Here is a 20,793-nt window from a genome sequence, read left to right as displayed (position 1 = left end):
GCTCATGGAGTGAAACTATGGAACAGTCTGAATATGGAATTAAAGCAATGTCCAAACATAAAACTGTTCAAAAAGAGTTATAAAAATATGATCTTCTCGAACTATAAAGAAAAGGAAAATATTGAAATTAAGTTAATATCTCTATTTAAAAAATAAATAAATAAAAAATAACAATAATTCATGATGTGATATTATAGTATATAGTATATCAGAAATCTGTTCACTATTTTTATTACAAATTATATCAGAAAGGAAGCTGATATTAACTGATAATTTATGGCAAAGGGGTGGGATTAAATAAGTGTTTACTTCTTCCCACTCCCTTTCAACATGTAAATTAATCAGAAGGTTTTTTTGTATGTATTTTGTATAGTATTTTTTTTTCTTATTTTCTTTTCTAAATGTACCTGTATATTGTTCACATGTTGAAATAAATTACCAATCAAATCAAATCAATCAAACATAATAGTATGAGAAATATATCTAATGTAAACAAATTTAGGGCAGGAATAGGTACTCTTGTTCGCATAAACATTTTTCATATTTCCAAACTTTATAAGCCCTGTATTAATATTCATTACAGTTTGGGTAAAAGGTTATGTGAAAGAAAAACAAAACAAAGGCTGATTATTTTCTTGTCTACAGCGTGCTGTGATAGGTGAGTGTGTCTGCATGTGTGTGCCCTCTAGCTTGACCATGACTCATCACTGGAGCTTTTAAACTCCAGCTAACCCTCTGGGGTATTACATGTTCTCATCCTTGTCTCTAGACGGCTTGAGTGAAGATGATCCTCATTAAAGTGTCCAGATAGAGGGCATGTGTCTTTGTGGCTTCTCCTGTTCTCACACTAAGAAACTCAATCTGACAAATCCTCTTATAAAAATATCATTCTCTCACCCTCCCATCACAGACCCCGTTCTCATCAGACATCAATGCCTCATTTGTCCTTCTTTATTTGCACACAGCATTGATCAGGTGAAAGCAGAACTGAATCTGGTTCAGGCCATGTGGAGGACTTGTCTTTCACTGAGTATTTTTGCTGGGACATGACATGTGAGGTATGTCGATTACTGTTAATATCGTCTCACCAGCATGCAGATGAAGAGTGAGGTTGCCGTCTCATCAACTACAATAATAGAACTGTCATCCAAATTGCCATATTGTCCAGGTCTCTTCTTGTATTCCCTTTTTATACATTTCATGAAATTTTCATCACCTCAGAGGGGGAGTTATTTCCTGTCTTCATTTATTCATCTAACTTGAATGGTGTTCAGGACAGGCTGACAGTGAACATGATCTACAGCTGTGTTATATCAGATGAAAGCTGCATATTTATTAAGGAACACTCAAGACACCTAACAACACAATAAAGCCATACTTTCTTCGACTAGCAATTGGTGTATGGCTCAACACGGACCATTCTACCAGCAAAGAAACAAAGAAAAAATATTGCTCCCTTCACATGCCCTTCCTTCACAAGTGCAAAAAGCTTTCTCATACTCAGAACCAGTGAGACAACTATCCCCAACTGACCTTTTGAACACCATGTTACCCAAACCGATTCAAATCAAACAACTGCTTTAAGCTTTTTGGTAAGTGTGTTTTTGGTTGTTTACAAAAAGACTAATATTCTGGGATCTTTTAATAAAAACAACAACTTGAAAAAAATAGTCTGAAAGAATAGTCTGTGCATTTCCCACATACTGACCACTGCAAATTGGAAAAAGTCAGTTCAAATGTGTGACCAAATACCACAGTGCTCTCTGTGGTAGAACAAGTTTGACAACCAACATGTATGATAACCAACCCTGGTCTACCCTACTTATTTGTTAATAATCTGTTTGGGGTTTTTGTTGTTTTTGTCACTTTCCTCTAATTGAAAGCTAAAAGTTGCAAGATGGCGCCGGTGTGCATGGCTGGCTGTCTTCGACTCCGTCTGCGCCTCGGCGTTGTACTCCTTGTGTCTTTATCTTTGGCACTTTGTTCTTTAGGTGATTGTACGCTAATAACCTATGATAGAAACACGCTCCTGAATCTTCGTTTCTCCTGTTCTCAACGACCGAACTGTCTTGGGACCGCGGGTGATGCCATTTCCCTGATGCCCGTCTCTCCCACTCATCTGACCGATTTACCTCTTCCCATGCCCCGCAGGATACGTCCCAGGAGACGGGGTAGAAGGAGTGGTGTCCGTGTCCGCTTCAAGGCTTATATCAGAGCCATGGCTACGGATTACCCCCCTACTAGCTGTGAATTTTCTCGTTTCATCCACCATCTTGGTAGCCGCTTTGCGGCTAAACTGCTCAACCACCGTTGGATATGTCCCGTTGGCCCTCAGTCCTATCCTGCCTGCCCAGTGGCCTTCCACTCTGCTCGTTCTTGGATATCACTGCCTGGCCGTGGTGTTCAACAAAACAACCTCAGTACCCTCAAACGAGCTACTACTAAGGACAGGACTCCTCGGACTCGGATGGCCTTATTTAATGTTAGGTCTCTTTCTAATAAGGCCTTCCTCTTAAATGATTTTTTTCTCTCCTCGGGTCTGGATGTTTTATTTTTGACTGAGACATGGACCTCTCCGGGTGAGTTCATCCCCTTCTCTGAACTTCTCCCTTCTGACTGTGCCTTTTTTAGCTCACCGAGGCTTACTGGTAGAGGTGGTGGCTTAGCCTCGGTTTTTAGAAATAAACTTGAGGCACGGCTGCTACCCTCCCCAACCTATTCTAGCTTTGAAGCTCAGCTATTGGAATTGACTGGCCCTCGAACTACTCTGTGTGTCGTGGCTTATCGTCCGCCTAAATATCATAAGATGTTCATTTCTGAATTTGCTGATTTTTTGGGTTCTATTCTTTTTAAATATGATTCTGTAGTTATTTCTGGTGACTTCAATATTCATGTTTGTTGTATGGATGACCACCTGTCTAAAGATTTTTCTGCACTGACTGACTCTTTTAATCTTACCCAGTGGGTAAATGAACCTACTCATGTTAAGGGTCACACCCTTGATCTGGTTTTTTCATTTAACGTGGATATATGCATTAAGGAAATTAGAAATACTGGACTTTCTGATCATTCCCCGGTCATCTTTGACGTTGACCTGGGTATCACTGACCCTTACTTGGAGATTCCTCTCCATCCTACTCGGACTATTAACGCCGATACTGTGGTCAACTTCTCTACATCTTTTGTTAATTCTTCATTTAATATGTCGGACTGTTTTATCCCACACACACTTGAGAATTTTACCAATACTTTTTTAACTACATGTTCCTCGATTCTTAACACTATTGCACCTATCAAACACAAACGCCCCAGAACCTACTCGCAATGCTGGTTAAACGACTCTGTCCGTGTTCTACGGCGTTTGTGCAGGCGCGATGAGAGGAGGTGGAGGAATGATAGACACCAGTCATCATATGACATTTTACGTATTAGCCGCTCGAAATTCCAATCTGCTGCCAGAATGGCTAAAGCAGCCTTCTTCGCTAAGATTATTACTTCTAATGGTGACAATCCTCGCATCCTATTTAAAATTTTTAACTCAGTGGTGAATCCTCGTCCCTCAATGCCACTCTCGTGCTCCCCAGGTCTCTGTGAAAAATTTTCAAACTACTTTCTAGATAAAGTTTTATCTCTTAGATCTACGCTTCCTTTGGTGGCTGACAGTATGTCTAATCCTGACTGTTCTGCTGCCTTACATCAATTTGAATTAATTTCACTTCCTACTCTGAAGCGTATAACTGAGAAACTAAACAATACTAATTGTGTACATGATGTTCTTCCATCTCGTATAGTCAAGGATTGTTTTAATGTAATTGGACCCTGTCTATTGTCTATATTGAACCTCTCCTTGCTTTCTGGTTATGTACCTTCAGTTCTTAAACATGCTTTTATTCAACCCGTTTTAAAGAAAAATAACCTGGATCATAGTGATTTTGCCAACTATAGACCGATTTCCAAGCTTCCTTTCTTGGCTAAAATCCTTGAGAAGGTGGTTCTACTTCAACTGCAGACCTATCTGGACGAGAATAATACACTCTAATAAATAAAACATTGGTTCAAATAAAAAAAACATGTTAACGTTTTCCACTAGAATTTTTGAGTTAAGCCAACTTCTGGCAGAATAGCATTAATTCAAAGCAATATTTTTGAGTATGGTGAAGTAGCTTTTTTGGCCACAATTAAAAACATTCTTAAGTAAAATTAACTTAATAATTTTCGACTAGAACACAAAAATTTAAGTTGATCCAACGTGAATTTTATGTATAGTGAAGTTACTTTTTGGCCACAATTAAAAACATTCTTAAGTAAAATTAACTTAATAATTTTCGACTAGAACACAAAAATTTAAGTTCATCCAACGTGAATTTTATGTATAGTGAAGTTACTTTTTGGCCACAAAAAAAAACACATTCTGAGTAACATGAACTTAATAATTGTCAACAAATACACAGGAATTTAAGTTGATCCAAGATTATATTTATGTATGGTGAAGTAACTTTTTGAACAAAATAAAACACATTTATAATTAAAATGAACTTAACTGTCGGCATAAATAGTATTTATATTGGTCAAATATGATATTTTGGTTACAGTGTAGTAATGTTTTGGTCCTACAGGAGATTCTATAAGGGCATTTACCTGTTTCCCAGCAGGCTAAGTCGCTCCAAAATACAACCTTGATCAAAAGCTGTGTCTTATAACCATGACTACCGCGTGGGCAGGCTCATGCATGGTGGTGCCTGCCCACAAAGAAGTCAAGGTTCTAAGACCTTAGAAACTTGTCGATCACTTTTTTCCCCAAACGAAGGTCAGCCTTAACATGCGCTCTGTGTGCTCTTGTGTCATGACCTTCAGAAAAAGAAATGGATGTTGTGTGTATTTGTTTGAATGCGGCAGATGTGATGCCAAATACCTGGACATCAGCTAAGGGACTCGTACCTGGTGCTTAGAAAGAATAGAAATTCAGACAGATGTATTCCAATGAGTTAGACCCATTTAATTACAATAACAAACATCACAATTCTTTAACGTGTGTGCGAAGTGCAAGATTTGTGGGCTTCAGTTTCCTAGAACACAAATTGCCCGCTGAAACTTAAGGAACTGTTTATTGAAATTGTAATACAACCTACTACTTGAATCCTCTTTTTTTTTTTTTTACTTTAACATGTGACAGTGAATCAAAACAAAAGATGACAGGCTGCTATACATTAAATGCACTAATTTAAACATAAAATGATCAAAGCTTCTTTCATTCAACTTTGTCAGCACTCTTACAAAGTATTCTTGATTCTCTTCTATATTTGACTTTTCACCCTCAAGATTAAGGCCAGCTAAAGAGGGTATTACACAAACTTTAAAACACACCAGTACCCTCAGAACACAGGTCATGGGAGAAATTAAACGCATTCCTTAAAAATGTGCAAATAACAGCATTTAAGACACGGCAAAACATTAACTCAGAAGACTTAAGAACAGCGCTTTAAAATTTAGTAAAACACATTCAAGTAGTGCCAGAAATGCAGGAATAATGATTTGTGAAACTCACTCACGAATGGTCTATCAAATCTGCTCTAGAAAATACCAAACTTAAGATTCATTACTTTAGAGCTGGCTTTTTGTCCATCAAGCTCAAGGCATAGTTTTTGAAATACCTCAAAGGTAAATTTCAGCTGCTTGGGATAGGTAAGGTTCAGAGCGTAGATTACTCCCATCATCAAAGCACAGGATCTGGCAACATCAATCCTCTCCAGGATCTTGGATCCCTCAACGATGATGGTTGCAGGCCCATCACCAATGATAGCAATCTTCATGATTTGCATTGCAAGGTCTGCGTTGAGCTCCTCCTCATCCTTGTAGGAGAAATTAAATGTTAGGATGTATAAAATACATAGCTCAAGCACTTCAGGATGACGTGCATAAGGGAATGAACCACTATAGGTAGGAAAATAAGCTAAAACAGGTTGTCTTTTGTGTTTTTCAGTGATTTTACTTTGTCATTCTGTAAGTTTTAAAAGCTAAATTAAACCATAATCCACGTTTAAAATAAAAAATGTCTTGTTTTTCACAGTTTTGTTTTTCCACTTTGAAAAGAAAATCTAATAAATCATTTTTAAGGGTTATTCCACTTCTAAGTGAAATTTTATCTATTGCCATATTGTCACAGTTAGAAAGTGAGAAACATGCCTTTTGTAAACAGCACACTAATTCTCCTGATCCGGAAGCAATCCATTTGCTTTAGCAGAGCATAAACAATGTAAGTGAATAGCAGGTGCTAGCATGTTGTGTGCAAAAGTGATTAAAATGACTCAGTAATGAAAACAAATATTTCTTGGGAGCTCAGTAATCATGTTCACGGCAAATGAAAAGTGCAAAAGTAACACAGAAGATTTGCAGAAGCTGATTTAGACTTGAGACTACATTGCAGTTACGACAAACACTGCTGTAAACATCCACTGCATGGTGAATGGATATAACGCAACAGTTGAAAAAGCCTCCAGCTTCCATAAACAAACACACACAGCCACTACTATACAAGCATAGTAAGCTGCAGTAACAATGGATGGGTCTTTGATTTGTTGAAGAAATATTGCACAAATAGCATGTTGGTTTATAGACACTGGTCGGCAGTGGCTTCAACTGCTGTGTTATAACCATGTGGAGGCTTACAGCAGTGCTCTGTCGTAATGTAGTCCCAAGTCTAAATCGGCTCCTGAAAATCCTTCATGTCAATTCATACTTTTCATTTGCAGTCAGCATGATTGTTGAGCTCCCCAGGAATACTTGGTATCATTATTGAGTGATTTTAATCACTTTTGCACACAAAATGCTAGTACCTGCCATTCACTTCCATTGTTTATGCTCTGCTAAAGCTGCTGCCAGATCAGGAAAATGACTGCGCTGGCTACAAAATTTTTTATCCTGTGTGTTTATGTTGCACCTTATCACGGAAACAGGTTTCTATTCAGCAAATTATGTTCAATGACAATGGCAATAAACATCTTTGGATTGTAATTCTGAAATGCTTTTTTCTCACTTATACATGGCAATAGACATATCTTCACTTAGGGTTGGAATGTCCCTTAACTCATTCAGTGCCAGCCACTCTCAGATTTCATACCCCCCTCAGTGCCAGAGATATTTAGCATTTTCGCTGATTTTGAAGGCTCACAGAATATTTTGTTCTATGACTATGTGAATTCTGAAACCACCATGACAAAAATGAGTCTCTCTTCCCCACCCCACCTCCGAAGTGGCCCGAGTGAGCCCCAGGCTCCAGGCCCCGATAAGCAGCCGCCAACGAGTGAGCCGGTGTGTACCCGGACGCCCACCCCCAGATACAAAGAACCACCAACGCACCGACACCTGAGGGAGTCCGCCACCGGCAGGGGAAGTGGTGGTGGGTGGAGATAGGCCTCCAAACCTTGGAGGGCCCGAGATGTCCCCAGAGAGGTGGCGTCTGATACCCAACCTGACATATAGACACAAACATACAGGCACACACAGACACAAACATCCATTCCCACCCTCATGCTCTCATGTGCACTTCACACTCAATCGACGTGGAGACAGACATAAAGAGATGCTGTACACACGATCACACTCCCCAAGCGTACTCTACAAACCGGGTCTAGGTACCCCTGCCCCTGGAGGGGGGAACTGCACCCAGACCCAGGTGGTGTTACCCTTTTCCCTGCGGTGGGGAGAGGCAGACCGCCCCGACTCCGCAGCAGCAGGGAGGCCCCACACCCCAGACCGCAGTCGGACGGCCAACTCCTCCTAGCCCCCCCGCTCCAGCAGGCCGCAGAGAATGGGGGTGAGAGAAGACTCCAAACCTCCCTCCACCCGCTCATTGTAGTGTTGATGCATGTGTGTTCTAAGGTGCATTTAAAACCCAGGAGGGCATGGAGCTACCTGCCAGAGAGCAGCAGGTAAGCGCATAGTCCCTCCTGTTAGCCCTCAATGTCTACGTGTATTTAACATTGAGAGGTGGGCAACGACGCCAGGGGTGAGGTGTACACCCTGATGATAACTTGGACTCCGTGTATCGTGCCCACCCCCAAGATCCTATATGTATGTGTAATGAGGGTGTGAGTAATGTGAATGTCTAAGTTGTGGGATAAAATTGAGGCAGAGGTAGCCAGAAGGGGACGGGGGGGGGGGGGGGGGGGGGGGGGGGGGGTAGCCTCCTCTGCACCCTAGTGGTGGTTGTGGTGGAGTGGGAAGAGGGAGGCAGCCGGAGATGGGGAGGGAAGGAAGGGAGGGGCAGGTGACCCCTCCCTGGGGCCAGCTCCCCCGCTGACCCCAGTAGGCACCCCCATACTCCGCGACCCGCCAGGGAAAGGGGGCCCAGGCCCATCCAGACCGGGGCCCAGCGCAGCAGCGCCCCCCGGCCCCACAGAGCCCGGGACAGTCCACCCAACCCCATCACAGAGAAAACTGCACCCACCCCACCATCCACTCATCTTCCAGACTACATGAGACAATAGACGCCCAGGGTGAGATCTTCCTCCACCTCTCCTGTATCTCCCCCTCCTGCAGAGAGTTCCTGAGTGGAGGAAAGCTCCTGCAAGGTGTGGCAATCTCCCCCACCGGTTGAAGAGCCCCACAGGCGGCTCGACACACCGGCGGCACCCTGCGCCAGGGATGGGCCCCCATGCACCCACCCGCCCACAACCCCGGCAACACACAAACCAGGACCCAAGGCCCGGCCAGGGCCCCGGCCCAGAGACGGATCGCCCCCAGAACCTCACGCCTTCAGAAGTTTCTAACAGGAGATACTGGTCAGATAAATCCGGTTCATGTTCACTGGAATTGCTAGAAAAACCATGACGTCAGGCTGCAGACACCTCAAGCTCGAAATGACGAGCTGGATCAAAAATCGTGCCACAATACTCGTTCTCAGTAGAGCCGACTGTCACGCTGGTGGGATTTTATCCATGTAATCAACTCCACCACCTTCTCAATTCAATAAAAAGCTCAAGAGGCGTCTATGGCACTGAGCGTTCGGATTCATTTTGACGTCTAAAGACGTCTATGGCACTGAATGACTTAAATACTCAACCCTGAACAGAAAATCCAATGAACAAAACACAAAGACCCTACAGAGACATGCATTCAAAACTAAACAAAAAATTAAAAACCAACTCAAGTACTTACGCTGTATTGTTTGAAAAGATCCTCCTCCTTCTCTCCAAGATAGACTATGAGGCAGCGAATAGCAATTTCTCTGCGCTTTTCAACTGTGTTGTCCTGATTGATAGAAAAAAATAGATGTGTTAAAAAAAAATCAGATGTAAGTAGCTTACTTCATATACTGAAAATTATATCCATAATGATATAGCATTTTTTTAAATTAAATAATAAAAAAGTTCATTTGGAATAAGGTGGAAAAGGTGATCTGGCTATTCTCCTGAGTTTCTTATTGTTTGGGACCTGCTTACTCCGCACACAGTGGGGGCATGGCTGTCTCACTCTGCGGAGACCTGAGAAACGCTGCGCTTGTAACCTGGACATTCCTTCTTCATAAGTAAAAACACTAAAATAAAGATACATTTTGTTGTACTTGTGCTCTGAACTTGTATAATAACAATAAATATCCATTCATTCAATTACAATGTAACTGGCACAGATACAGTCTTCCTCCATGTTATGTATTGTTAACGTTCTTGCGCGTGTGAAACACTTTATGTAAATCATAGAGCTTTATTTTAAAATAATAAAAAGTGTATATTGTACAGACGACATATTTTCTTCTTTTGCCCTGCCCTAGATGCAAGTGTAACCAAAATATGAACAATTTTGGAAAAAAATAGTGTTAGTATACAATGGACCTTCTTCAAAGCAGCCATATCAACATTTGAGATGGTAAATGGTAAATGGCCTGCATTTGTATAGCGCTTTTCTAGTCCATAGGACCCCAAAGCGCTTTACACTACATTCAGTCATTCACCCATTCACACACACATTCACACACTGGCGATAGCAAGCTACATTGTAGCCACAGCTGCCCTGGGGCGCACTGACAGAGGCGAGGCTGCCGGACACAGGCGCCACCGGGCCCTCTGACCACCACCAGTAGGCAAACACGGGGTTAGTATCTTGCCCAAGGATATTTGGCATGCAGCCAGGATGCAGCCTGGGATCGAACCACCGACCTTCTGATTAGTGGCTGACCTGCTCTGCCACCTGAGCTACAGCCACCCACATGAAAAAAGTAAGGCAGATGCAAATAAAGGTCTATTCATAAAGTTATTCATTATACCTGCAGAAGCATGTCCTTAATCTGCCTCATCCTCAGACCTGCAGCTCCTCCTTTTGACAGGGTCAAGGCCATCAGTTTTGGGGTGCATTGGTCAAGCCTGGCCAGAAAGGTTGATTCAAGGCTGACTGTTGTTATCCTCTTAAATTCTTCACATATCTGCAGGGCACACCAGAATAAAATACAACAAGAGACATAAGCATAAATAATTCCAAATCCAAATGTGCATTTGTAAACATTTAAATGTATTAGGTGTAAATATATGCATTTCTAAATTTTTTATTTATCTGACTTCTAGTTGTAATTTCATCAATCCCCAACACAAAAACACTGGTTTAATAAACATTTTCTCTCACCTGTACTTCGCTAAAAAGAGCAGGCCAGCGCTTCATGAAGTCACTGATGGCAGGGGCCTCTTTCACTATTTCCTCCCGACGAAGGCTGAACGTCTTGTCCATTTTCTGAGCTACCATTCTGGAGTTGTCCCTTTTCATCACTTCACTCAGTAGCTCGATTCTCTCTTTTTCCAAACTTTCACTAGTTTCACCTTGAGCATGAGGGGGTAGGTAGTTCACCTCAGCCTTCTTTGGTTTTTTGACATTCTTTGCCGGGTATTGGTCACATGTCATTTTCCTCTTAAGTGAGTTTACTTCAACTTCAGGGCAGCCGAGACCTCTAAGCTTGCTTCTGAAATTGTTCATCTTGTACTTTAGACGCTGCGCCCACCCATAGCATCCATTGAAGGACCCTGGTTCTTTCAGGCAGGGATGCTTTAGAGTCAGGGCCTCTGCAACCTCACTGATCTGCAGACTGGATGGATAAGCAGTATACTTATAAATAGCTTCTGCTAGTTTTCTAAGTATGTCAGGAAGCAGTGGAATTAAATCTTTTGTAGGGAGAAGAGTCCCATCTTTTTGGAAGCGCTCGTTGGCTGACCGAATTTGGATCTCTGTGAGGTCAGAAAACCTGGGAATCTGAAATTGAACAGGCCAGCGCTGGTAACGGTGCCCTGGACTATCTTCAGATGTGGAAAGAATCAGAGTGTCATTAGTTGACACAGATGAGGTGTCAACAGAGTCCTCCTCAGATGGATTATCAGTCACGTTGGTCACATCACTTAAGGTCAAGGTTATTGTAGGCTCCTGGTCCTGGAGAAACACAATCTTGATTGTGTCCTTGTCCTTAAGGTCAGTTGTCGAAACAAGGGTAAAAAACTCATCACCAAAATCAGCATCTTTATAGTGAAGACAGAAGTCTCTTGTAATGGAAAAGGTATCACGGATGGCTGAATAAAGGTCATCCACCGTTTCTGGGATTCCAGATGGTAGTACAACTTTACGGACATCATGATCTGCAAGGATCACTCGAAGTTGAGACGGTTGTGACATTAGGTAACCTGTAGACCAAATTTTTGACATGTTTCTGTAATTCTTAGTAACAGCGAAATAGTGCATAATATAATAAAATTTGATCTCCATGTATGGAAACTAGGAGCCAATTAACTATATGCCATCTCTGAAAATAGTAGAAAGACTGAGATTTGGGTTTGTCTTTTTTCAGCTGAAAATCTCCACACAAAGTATGGAAATCATTTATGGAACATAAATGCTGCACTTAAGAGTCATAATGGTTGTTCCGCCACAAATGTAAGAAATCAAGGGGACCGTGTCTGATAACTCAGCTGCCTCTATGACTTTCACTGTACCAGTTTTCTCAAGCACATAGCTCCTCAGATGTTCAATTGACCAAGCAGTTACACCTTTCACTATGAATCCCACATTGCCTTTCAAAACCACAATCTGGATCAACTCCCCAAAATCTGGTAGACCACCAGTGGAACCATAAGCCAGGATCATTCCACTAGTGTACTTGGTGCCTCTGTAACACACACTTTTGGCTATCTGGACACATGTCTCACCAGGAAACTTAGCCTGCAGTGCTTCTTGGATATCCTCTCGCAGCACACTAACATCCATTGTAGACAGTGTTGTAGCCTGTAGTAATGGTCTGACAGCTCTGGAATCATGTTGGTTATAAGCAAGCAACAACTGATGCTTCATGGCCAGTGACAGCAGAATATTTCTAAAACTACGAGTATGTCTGACAACACGCTTGAAAAAGCTGTGCTTTGCCTCAAACCGCATTGTCCACAGTGACACCAGAGGACCATAAGCCCTGATAAGTTCTGGATAATGTTCTAGGAAATGGTGTTTTGGAATGAGGCGTTGCTCTGGAAAAACCATGAGAAACCTGTGTTTATGCTCAGATATCTTACTGTCCAGGAAGCAAATGGTCTCCTCTGTGTGCACTTGATTCACAACAAGCTCAACAATGTCTCGAAGCACAAGAAGCAATTCCCATGCTGGGTCAGCCTCAGGGATTTTTGATCCAACCATGAGTGGCAAGAGACGAAGCAAAGCCCAGTTCTCGTGGGCATTGCCCCCCACACTTTTCCGTTGGGCAAAGTTCACAGGAACAAGCTGTGGTGCATTGGTTTTGTCCGACCATTTATAGGGGAACTCTTTGATGCATTTGTTCAGCTCTTCAAGAGTGAAGTATTTGTTGTGAATGAATAGTCTTAGGCACAGTGCTATTTCTAGGGGCACTACACCTTCAAAGAGATCATGCAACACATCAGGTGGATATCCAGACAAAACATGAAAATATTTAAGTTTTGCCGTCAGTGCACACTGTCTCTTCACTCCATAAACATGCATCAAACTGTTATTTTCCTGTAAAGCCTGGACATGCAGTGTGTGTTGTTCCGCTGTTCTGGGTGGGAATGCCTTATTTCTCACTTCACCATCTTGAAATTGTGACTTTTCACCAAGACAAAACCTACAGACATATGAACTGGAAAAGCTCTCAACAAATCCCCCCATAGAATGGGCACCAAGGTTGTCTGCAACTACACTAAACACTGTGCCTTTGACTCTTCTACCCAGTGATGGAACATACAGTCCTTCCTCCTCTAAGACCACAAGATCTTTGAGCAGTGGCTCTAACACAGCGCTGTAACCAAATCTCTTTACATCCTCAGCCTTGCAAAGAATTGCTAAGAAGATTGAGTTTAGCTCAGATCTGAGCAATGAAGGGACATCAGCTAACACCCAATATACAGATGTGATTTTGTGTTTTTTCCTGGATGTACCGAGAGGATTACAAATCTCAAAGTCATCCACATAGAGATTTAGCGCAATTGTAAGGTCATTTTTTGAGAACAACTCGTTGGTTTTGTAAAAGGTGCCGTCATGAAATGAGTTGTACACAGTTCTCTGCACCTCTGCTTCACTCAAGATCAGGTCTAGTATATCTTTCCTGCTAAGAACCTGAAGTAAAGACTTTAGAATGGGAACATACTGGAAGCTACTCTCTCCAGTAAGAATATACTCAATCGGCTCCACGACAGAAAAGTGTTCATTAAAATACTTTCTTCTTTTGAAGGCAGAAGAGAGAGGACCACCATCACAAAGGGCAGCGCTAACAGGGTTAGCAACACATATGTTGTTCACCATTTCAGACACAATGGCTTCATCAACTTCACAGTTGTGTCTCTTCAAGCAGGACTGTAAAATGTCTTTCATGATGGGAGCGGAAGCTGAATGACAAATAAAATGCAATGACTCTACAAGCTCATCAATGCATTGGTTGGGAACATGAAATGAACTCTCTAATTTCAACATCAAATGAGCCAAGCTTCTTTCAATCAACTTTGGCAGTACATTCACATCATCATCTCTAAACTCCTCAATGTCAGATTGTTCACCCTCCTGATTAACTACATCGCTGCACTGATCTGTTTGTAAAGGCTTTTCAAACCTCTTTAAAACGTCTTCTTTAAACTCATCTAAAGAGTGGGGAGTGTGCTTGCGATGTTTATGTGACGCAAATGTTCCATAAATGTTAGTTTTGAAATTACAATTTTTGAAAACACAGGACACAGTTTCTTGCTTTTTCAAATGTTGACGAAGGTGTTCAAAATACTCTTTTTCAGTGGAAAATGTGCCCACATTACAGAACTGGCAACAGAAACTGAGTATTTCAGAGGTTCTCACTGTTGAGTGAGTTGAGTGTTTCCTTGATATGTGTGATTTTAGGCTACCCCATGACTTAAATGAACAAAAACAATCTAGGTAAGGACATGGCAGAGGCTGTACACTGGGGATATGGCGTAACCTATAATGTTTCATCAGCTCTTCCTTAGTGGAGGTTGCAAATTTACAGATTTTGCAAGGCCAATCCATACTTCATGATTCTGAATTACTCAATTCAAGCTTACTTGTTAAAGCTTACTTCAGAAGGTCCCTTGGTATTCGATACCAGGAGAAGATGATGGTTTGAGCCTTTGTCCTGGCAAGAAACACAGCAAAGTAACTGAATATTTTGGTGAGATTCCCACTTTCTTTAGAAGGCTGACCACGTCTTAACTGGAACCCCTAGATCTGCAACGCCAGGACAGTGTATAACACCAGAAAGTCGTGCCTGCACAAAAATACAAAAGATGGTATTTTCAACTTCACCTGTGAGTCTTCAATACAGTGAATCAGTTTCACCTGTCAAAGCTGTGTAAGCTAGAACCAAACATTCAAAACTACATAAACCTGAATACACTGGGTACTGGAAAGCCTAACGTGGCTTTCCATAGATCAAATATACATAGAGGTGACATGGACTGGGCCAGTCTGTTGGAGCGTGTATCCCCCACCGACCGCGATCTTGGAGGGGTCTCCACTCGCCCCCAGTGCATGTATTTCTACTGAGGAATATGTTAACTCAAAAAGACAAAACTACATACATACATGCATACATACATACATACATACATACATACATACATACATGCATACATATATTTTTTTTTTTTTTTTTTTTTTATCAACAAAAGCAAACATAAGGTGTGGCATGACAGGACAGAATCATTTCTGACAGTAAATACGAAAAAACCCCAAACTTTTTATACACAAGCTACAATGTCAATAATCCCACTTGATCTGTTTTCATTTCATTCTCCAAAACCAAATTAGAATCAGTGCTGAGTCAGCAGCTATGGTCATTTTTGTGCACCCTAGTGTTGCAAAAACTGGCATACTACTGAAACCATATGTGGGATTATTGACCTTTCTTGCCTTATCTGTTTGGAAAAATATTTAAACATTTTCCTTATTTACCATGGGTGAATACATTCCTCAGTAGAAAAAAAATGCACTGGCGGCGAATGGGGACCCAACCAAGATGGTGGCCCGCTATTGATTTTTTTCTTACTTTCAAACTTTATTGAGGCATATCAATGTTACAGCCAGTGCCAATGCACGTCGCCTCTACGTCTCTACAAAACACGGAAAGTCCCCAAAAATTAGGGACAGCTAACTACCCTACCATATGCGGCACAGTGCACTTTAGTCTGGTCTTTTACCTGTGAAAATAGGCCGAGCAGCCGGTGAAGAACCGCTCTTAGCGGTCAACAGACACACCGGACTAATAGCGACGGCACTTCCTGCGCAGAAGCCAATGGGGTTCAACTTCACCCCGTAACGTTACGAAAATTTAGAAGCGTTTCTTAACAATTACTAACATAAAATGCTTCCCTTCAAAAAATAAATTTCACATTTCAAAAATAAAATCACAGTGAACACAACTTAGCTTGGCTAGCTACGTTAGCATAGTAGTTTGCGCCGGGGCTAACAACGTCCGCTATCTTTTAAAAATTATAAGACAATTACAGTGGTCTGCATTAGAGTATACTCTAAAATTTAACACTGACGTTATAACATCAGTGTTAAAATTTAACACTGACATTATAACGTCAGTTTTAAATTTTCCAAAAAGAGCCCAACAATTTATGCTATCGTGGAATTAGCTGCTGTGTGTATATTAAAACACACAAACGCGGGGGCAAGCTAAGATGTATGTTATGTATGTTACGTCGTTGTTTTAAAGTAAACTAACAAAATCCAGAGCGACTGCAAATATGTGTAATTTCGCATAAAATTACTCACCGTTCGCAACGAACACAGCTCTTGATAAAACTTGAACACGTGCTGTTGAATATGTCCGCTTGAGTAGAAGAAGGGAACTGTGAGCTGTTTACACGTCATCAAGTTGTATTTTACATTGACAGAACTTAAAATTATATTGTTTTTTGATTAAAAGAAGATTTTAAATTCAGACAAATCACGATTATATATTGAGTAAAGAGGCATAATTTATGTGTCACCCGAACTCAATAAAATAAAAATTTTAATTAGGAAGTCTAACAGTATTTATGAACTTGATTTTTTATTTCACAACAACATATATATGTAAGTAATGACTAAAGGTCACATTAATTACTTTTTAGAGTGTATAAATGATAAATTCCAATCAGCCTTTAAACAACATCATAGCACTGAATCAGCGCTGCTTCTTGTTTTTAATGATCTTTTACTTATGGCTGATAATGGTCGTCCTTCTGTTTTAGTTCTATTGGATCTTTCATCTGCATTTGATATGGTTGACCATAACATCCTAGTCGCAAGATTAGAGCACTCTGTTGGCATAAAGGGCACTGCCTTGGACTGGTTCAAATCTTACCTCTCCAATCGGCTTTCTTCGGTACATCTGGCCTCATCTTCCTCTTCCCCTGTACCTGTTTGCTGTGGTGTCCCCCAGGGTTCTGTGTTAGGCCCGACCCTTTTCTCACTGTATATGCTTCCTTTAAGCGCTATCTTTGAGAAATACCACATTGCTTTTCACTATTATGCGGATGACATCCAGATTTATTTTGAGTTACATGATGATCTCGCTTTATCTTTAAATAACTTTCGTGAGTGCATGAGTGAGGTCAAGAAATGGCTGTTGGCAAATACTCTTATTCTCAATGAAAAAAAGACTGAAATCATGATTTTTGGCAGTAATGCCCTTCGCGCCAAACTTCAAGATGCCTTTGGCTTTCTTACTAGTTCTTTCTCTGATACTGTCAGGAATCTGGGTGTCTTGTTTGACAGCTCCTTTAAACTTGATAAACAGGTGTCTGCTGTTGTCAGATCTAGTTTTTATCAGCTTCGTCTCATCTCCAGGGCCAGACACTATATCCCGTATAATGACTTAGAAAAGCTCATTCATGCTTTTGTAACGTCAAGACTAGATTACTGTAACTCACTCTATTCTGGTCTCCATGTTACCCTTCTACATAGATTACAGACAGTTCAGAATGCTGCGGCACGTATTCTAACTAAAACCAAGAAATTTGACCATATTACTCCGGTTCTTGCTGAGCTGCATTGGCTGCCTATCAAATACCGTATTCAATTTAAAATTTTGCTGCTTACTTTTAAAATTATCAATAATACTGCACCAACCTATCTTAAGGAACTTTTAAACCCTTATGTCCCTGCCAGGGCTTTAAGGTCATCCTCGCAGTTATTGTTAGTTCAGCCCAGATCTCGGTTGAAATCTAGAGGCGATCGATCGTTTGCCTTTGCTGCACCTGAGTTATGGAACAGCCTCCCGATTGGCATTCGGGAGTCTGATTCTATTTTTTCTTTTAAAGCACGCCTTAAAACTTATCTTTTTGAACTTGCCTTTTCTACCCGTTAAATGCTGACTGTTAACTGCGACCTATTGCATTAACTTTTACTATTCCTTTATTCTTGGTGTTCTCTATCATGCGGCACTGGGTCTGCTATAATCTATGTGCTGCAGTCCATTTTATTAGTGGCTTTCTACTGTGAACATTGTCTGCTGTTCTTATTATATTTGATATTAATGCTCTTAACTGTATTATTATTATTTTTTTTTGTAAAGCACTTTGGTATGCCTAGGCTTTTAATGTGCTCTATAAATAAAGGTTGTTGTTGTTGTTGTATTTAAACATTTTCACATCGTTAAGATCTTTTCATGCAGAATGACTGCTAAATGTTCCAGAACAAACATGAGGAGAACTGAATTTAATGTTTTAAAGGGACCATAGAAGACACTGAATCATAACTGTCAAAACAGAGTGTGAGAAAACAAAAATCAAGGTGAAGTTTGAAACATCTTCCCTGACGTTCTATGATGAGAATAAACAAATTCAAATGTGTCAAAGGTAGGCTGTTTGAGTTCTCTTATTCATTCTATTAATGTTTTAATTATTATTCTTTTCTCAGCTTTTCTTGGAGGATGTGTTCATTATCACATTCAGGCGCTTGCAAATGAGAGAAATTAGCAATGCTCTAAGAATATTATGTCTGTAGGGTGAGAATAGGCCAAACTTTAATGCTAGATGTGAAAAACTTGTGAACAGTCATTAGAATAGCATAAATGACCAAACATGCAACGCAATATTACAGCGAAGCGGGGTCCACCATGTCCGTTTCACGCTTTGCCTCTCCAAAGTGTGAAGTGGACACAGAAGTCTCTTCCAGTAAAATCTTCCAGCGGGGAGAGTTAATATATTTAAAGCGGAGAAGTCGTTAATGGCCAAGGAAGGTATGAAGTACATTTCAGGGCTAACATGTATTTACACCTAATTGTGTTAGTAATGTCTGTTTAAACATTCTCCCATGATGTTTAAATGTAGTGTTGGATTGACATAAAAACATCCCTCTGCTCTTACTGCAACTTCTGTATATGTGTCCATTTCACACTTTGCCTCTCCAAAGCTTTGCCGTGATACTGGATACTAGATGTGGGGGTTAAAATATTCATTTTAGAACTTCTGTGAGAATCATGACATTCTCTGGTTTCTTATTACAATCACAGTTATTCAGTAGTGGTTGTCCATACAACCACAGGAAAATTAAAACAGGGATATAACACAAACTAACACAGAGCCCTCTGAGAGCACCTGTAACTATACCTATAGCTGAATTTACAATAGCACATTAACAAACTGTAAGCGTAGTTTAAATACTTTGTGCTTGAATTTCTTGCCACTGGCATCTATTTCTCCCTCAACCCAACAAGTTGGGTCAGATGGATGTCATTCTCTAAGCCCCGTTCCAGTCTCTTCCTGTAATGAGATTGCTTTTGTTCTCTCTGATATCGTTTTTGACTTTACATACAATATAGAGGGCCCCAGGATGAAAATAGATTTCAACTGACTTAAAGTAAGTTGATACTAATATGTTTAACTTGTCCTATTTGAAATTTCTTTTATCTAAAATGTTCTTTTAATATCATACGTTAAAAAGAAGCACTTCCTATGAACTGGAAAAAAAGAAGAAGCTGCAGCTGGAGGCAGAATTTAAATTGCAGGAGCACTAGACACTCTTTGAAAAAATAGGAGGTCACTTCAGGTACCAGTGAGGGAAATGATTTATATACTTATTTATATCACTTAGTAGATCTGGTAATAATACCATTACCCTCCAAAAATGAGAAATAAATATCATTTGAATGGGGATCAAGACTGCAAGAAAATCAATTATTGGTAGCATTTAATTAATTGTTAATAAGCAATGATAATAGAAGTGCTGTGTTGTCAATTAAAAAAAAGCCAATCATGTTCTTATCTATGTGGTGCTACCTAACTGTCAGCATGCTACTGCTTGAAGTACAGAGGTTTAGCCTAATTGTACAGAAATTAGGGGTTTTACTGTATAATTACATATTAACTATAATATATAATTTTTTCTAGGCCTATACCATACTCAGTGACAAAATATGTTAAGTTTATTTTGTTTTTCAGAAGCCAGTTGATAATTACTTTGCAATTTGTTGATTATTTTGTTAATATTAAAACTTGTTGTAATGGTACCATAAAAGCTACTTATTTATGACTTAGTACAAATTTGTTCTGTGATACCTAACCATTTAAATTTGCCTGATGTGAGTGCTGATGTGGAGTAGATAATTTGATCCCCTCAGAGGGGAATTCACATGAAATGTCAGCATGATAGATACCCACAGACCCTTATCAAAAAGTCTCTGCCCACTGAGTCCATGGCATCCTGCTAAACCACCCATGTTACCCAGGCAACAAATCAGGGAGGAAGTGTTTTGGTTTCTCTGTCATAGACAGTATACTGGTTAACTGAGGAAGATGGTGCAGGATGCATGCTGAGGAGTGGGGGGTCACTCTTGGTCTGGGCTGCCCACAGCTTTTGTATGTCTGTCTCATTTCACAATCCATCAACCGAGCGTGACTGTCAGGCGAGCCTTCAGCTCCAGCAATCCATCAGGGCCCGTCACCCAGCCATCACAACAGAGAGATGAGGCCCCAACATTCGAATTCCATTAGCCCCAGTTATAACGCCAGGCAGCCCAGCCAGCCAGCCAGCACCTTGTCTAGGACCCAAAGAGATAATAAAATGACGAATCAAAAACAGACTCCACTGCTGACTTCCCTTGGGATATGCTGAAGTATCAACACTACATTGATACACAACATGGTTGATGTTACTTTTCATTTTTTGTCTTTTCATGTTTTCTCCAAAAATAGAGTTTTGCTTTTGCTTCTTTCCCTCCTCCTTGCAAAAAGGACTTAAGCTTTAAATTAAAATCATGGGTTTGACTGGCATCTCTGGTTTTAATGGTGAGATATACTTAGAGCTCCAGAAAGTGACAAACACGAT

The 20,793-nt window shown here is 40.6% G+C and overlaps 2 protein-coding genes and 1 long non-coding RNA gene across 4 annotated transcripts in view; 2 read left to right on the top strand and 1 right to left on the bottom strand.

Annotated features, from left to right (window-relative positions):
* The window catches only part of ntm (neurotrimin), a 508,104-nt gene that overhangs the window by 294,145 nt on the left and 193,166 nt on the right, over positions 1-20,793 (top strand). The gene's annotated exons all lie outside the window — the stretch shown is intronic.
* LOC145431522 (uncharacterized) overlaps positions 1-20,793 on the top strand; it is a 246,480-nt gene that overhangs the window by 197,906 nt on the left and 27,781 nt on the right. The gene's annotated exons all lie outside the window — the stretch shown is intronic.
* Positions 4,974-16,600, bottom strand: LOC113008142 (uncharacterized). 2 transcript variants are annotated; one of them, XM_026145331.2, is made up of 6 exons: positions 16,255-16,600; positions 14,538-14,740; positions 10,615-11,654; positions 10,262-10,417; positions 9,157-9,249; positions 4,974-5,849 (listed from the first exon to the last, which is right to left on the bottom strand). In XM_026145331.2, exons 3-6 carry the CDS (start codon positions 11,644-11,646, stop codon positions 5,571-5,573), a joined length of 1,560 nt encoding a protein of 519 aa, XP_026001116.1. In that variant the 5' UTR covers positions 11,647-11,654; positions 14,538-14,740; positions 16,255-16,600; the 3' UTR covers positions 4,974-5,570. The 2 variants fall into 2 exon arrangements, with proteins under 2 accessions (XP_026001116.1, XP_026001117.1); XM_026145332.2 differs by lacking the exon at positions 16,255-16,600 and having other exon boundaries at positions 14,552-16,248.

The sequence above is a fragment of the Astatotilapia calliptera genome, chromosome 10 (assembly GCF_964374335.1).
Source record: "Astatotilapia calliptera chromosome 10, fAstCal68.1, whole genome shotgun sequence".
In the NCBI taxonomy this organism is placed as follows: domain Eukaryota; kingdom Metazoa; phylum Chordata; class Actinopteri; order Cichliformes; family Cichlidae; genus Astatotilapia; species Astatotilapia calliptera.
Note: the sequence above shows the minus strand (reverse complement) of the source record. Positions and strands in the feature narration are given on the sequence as shown.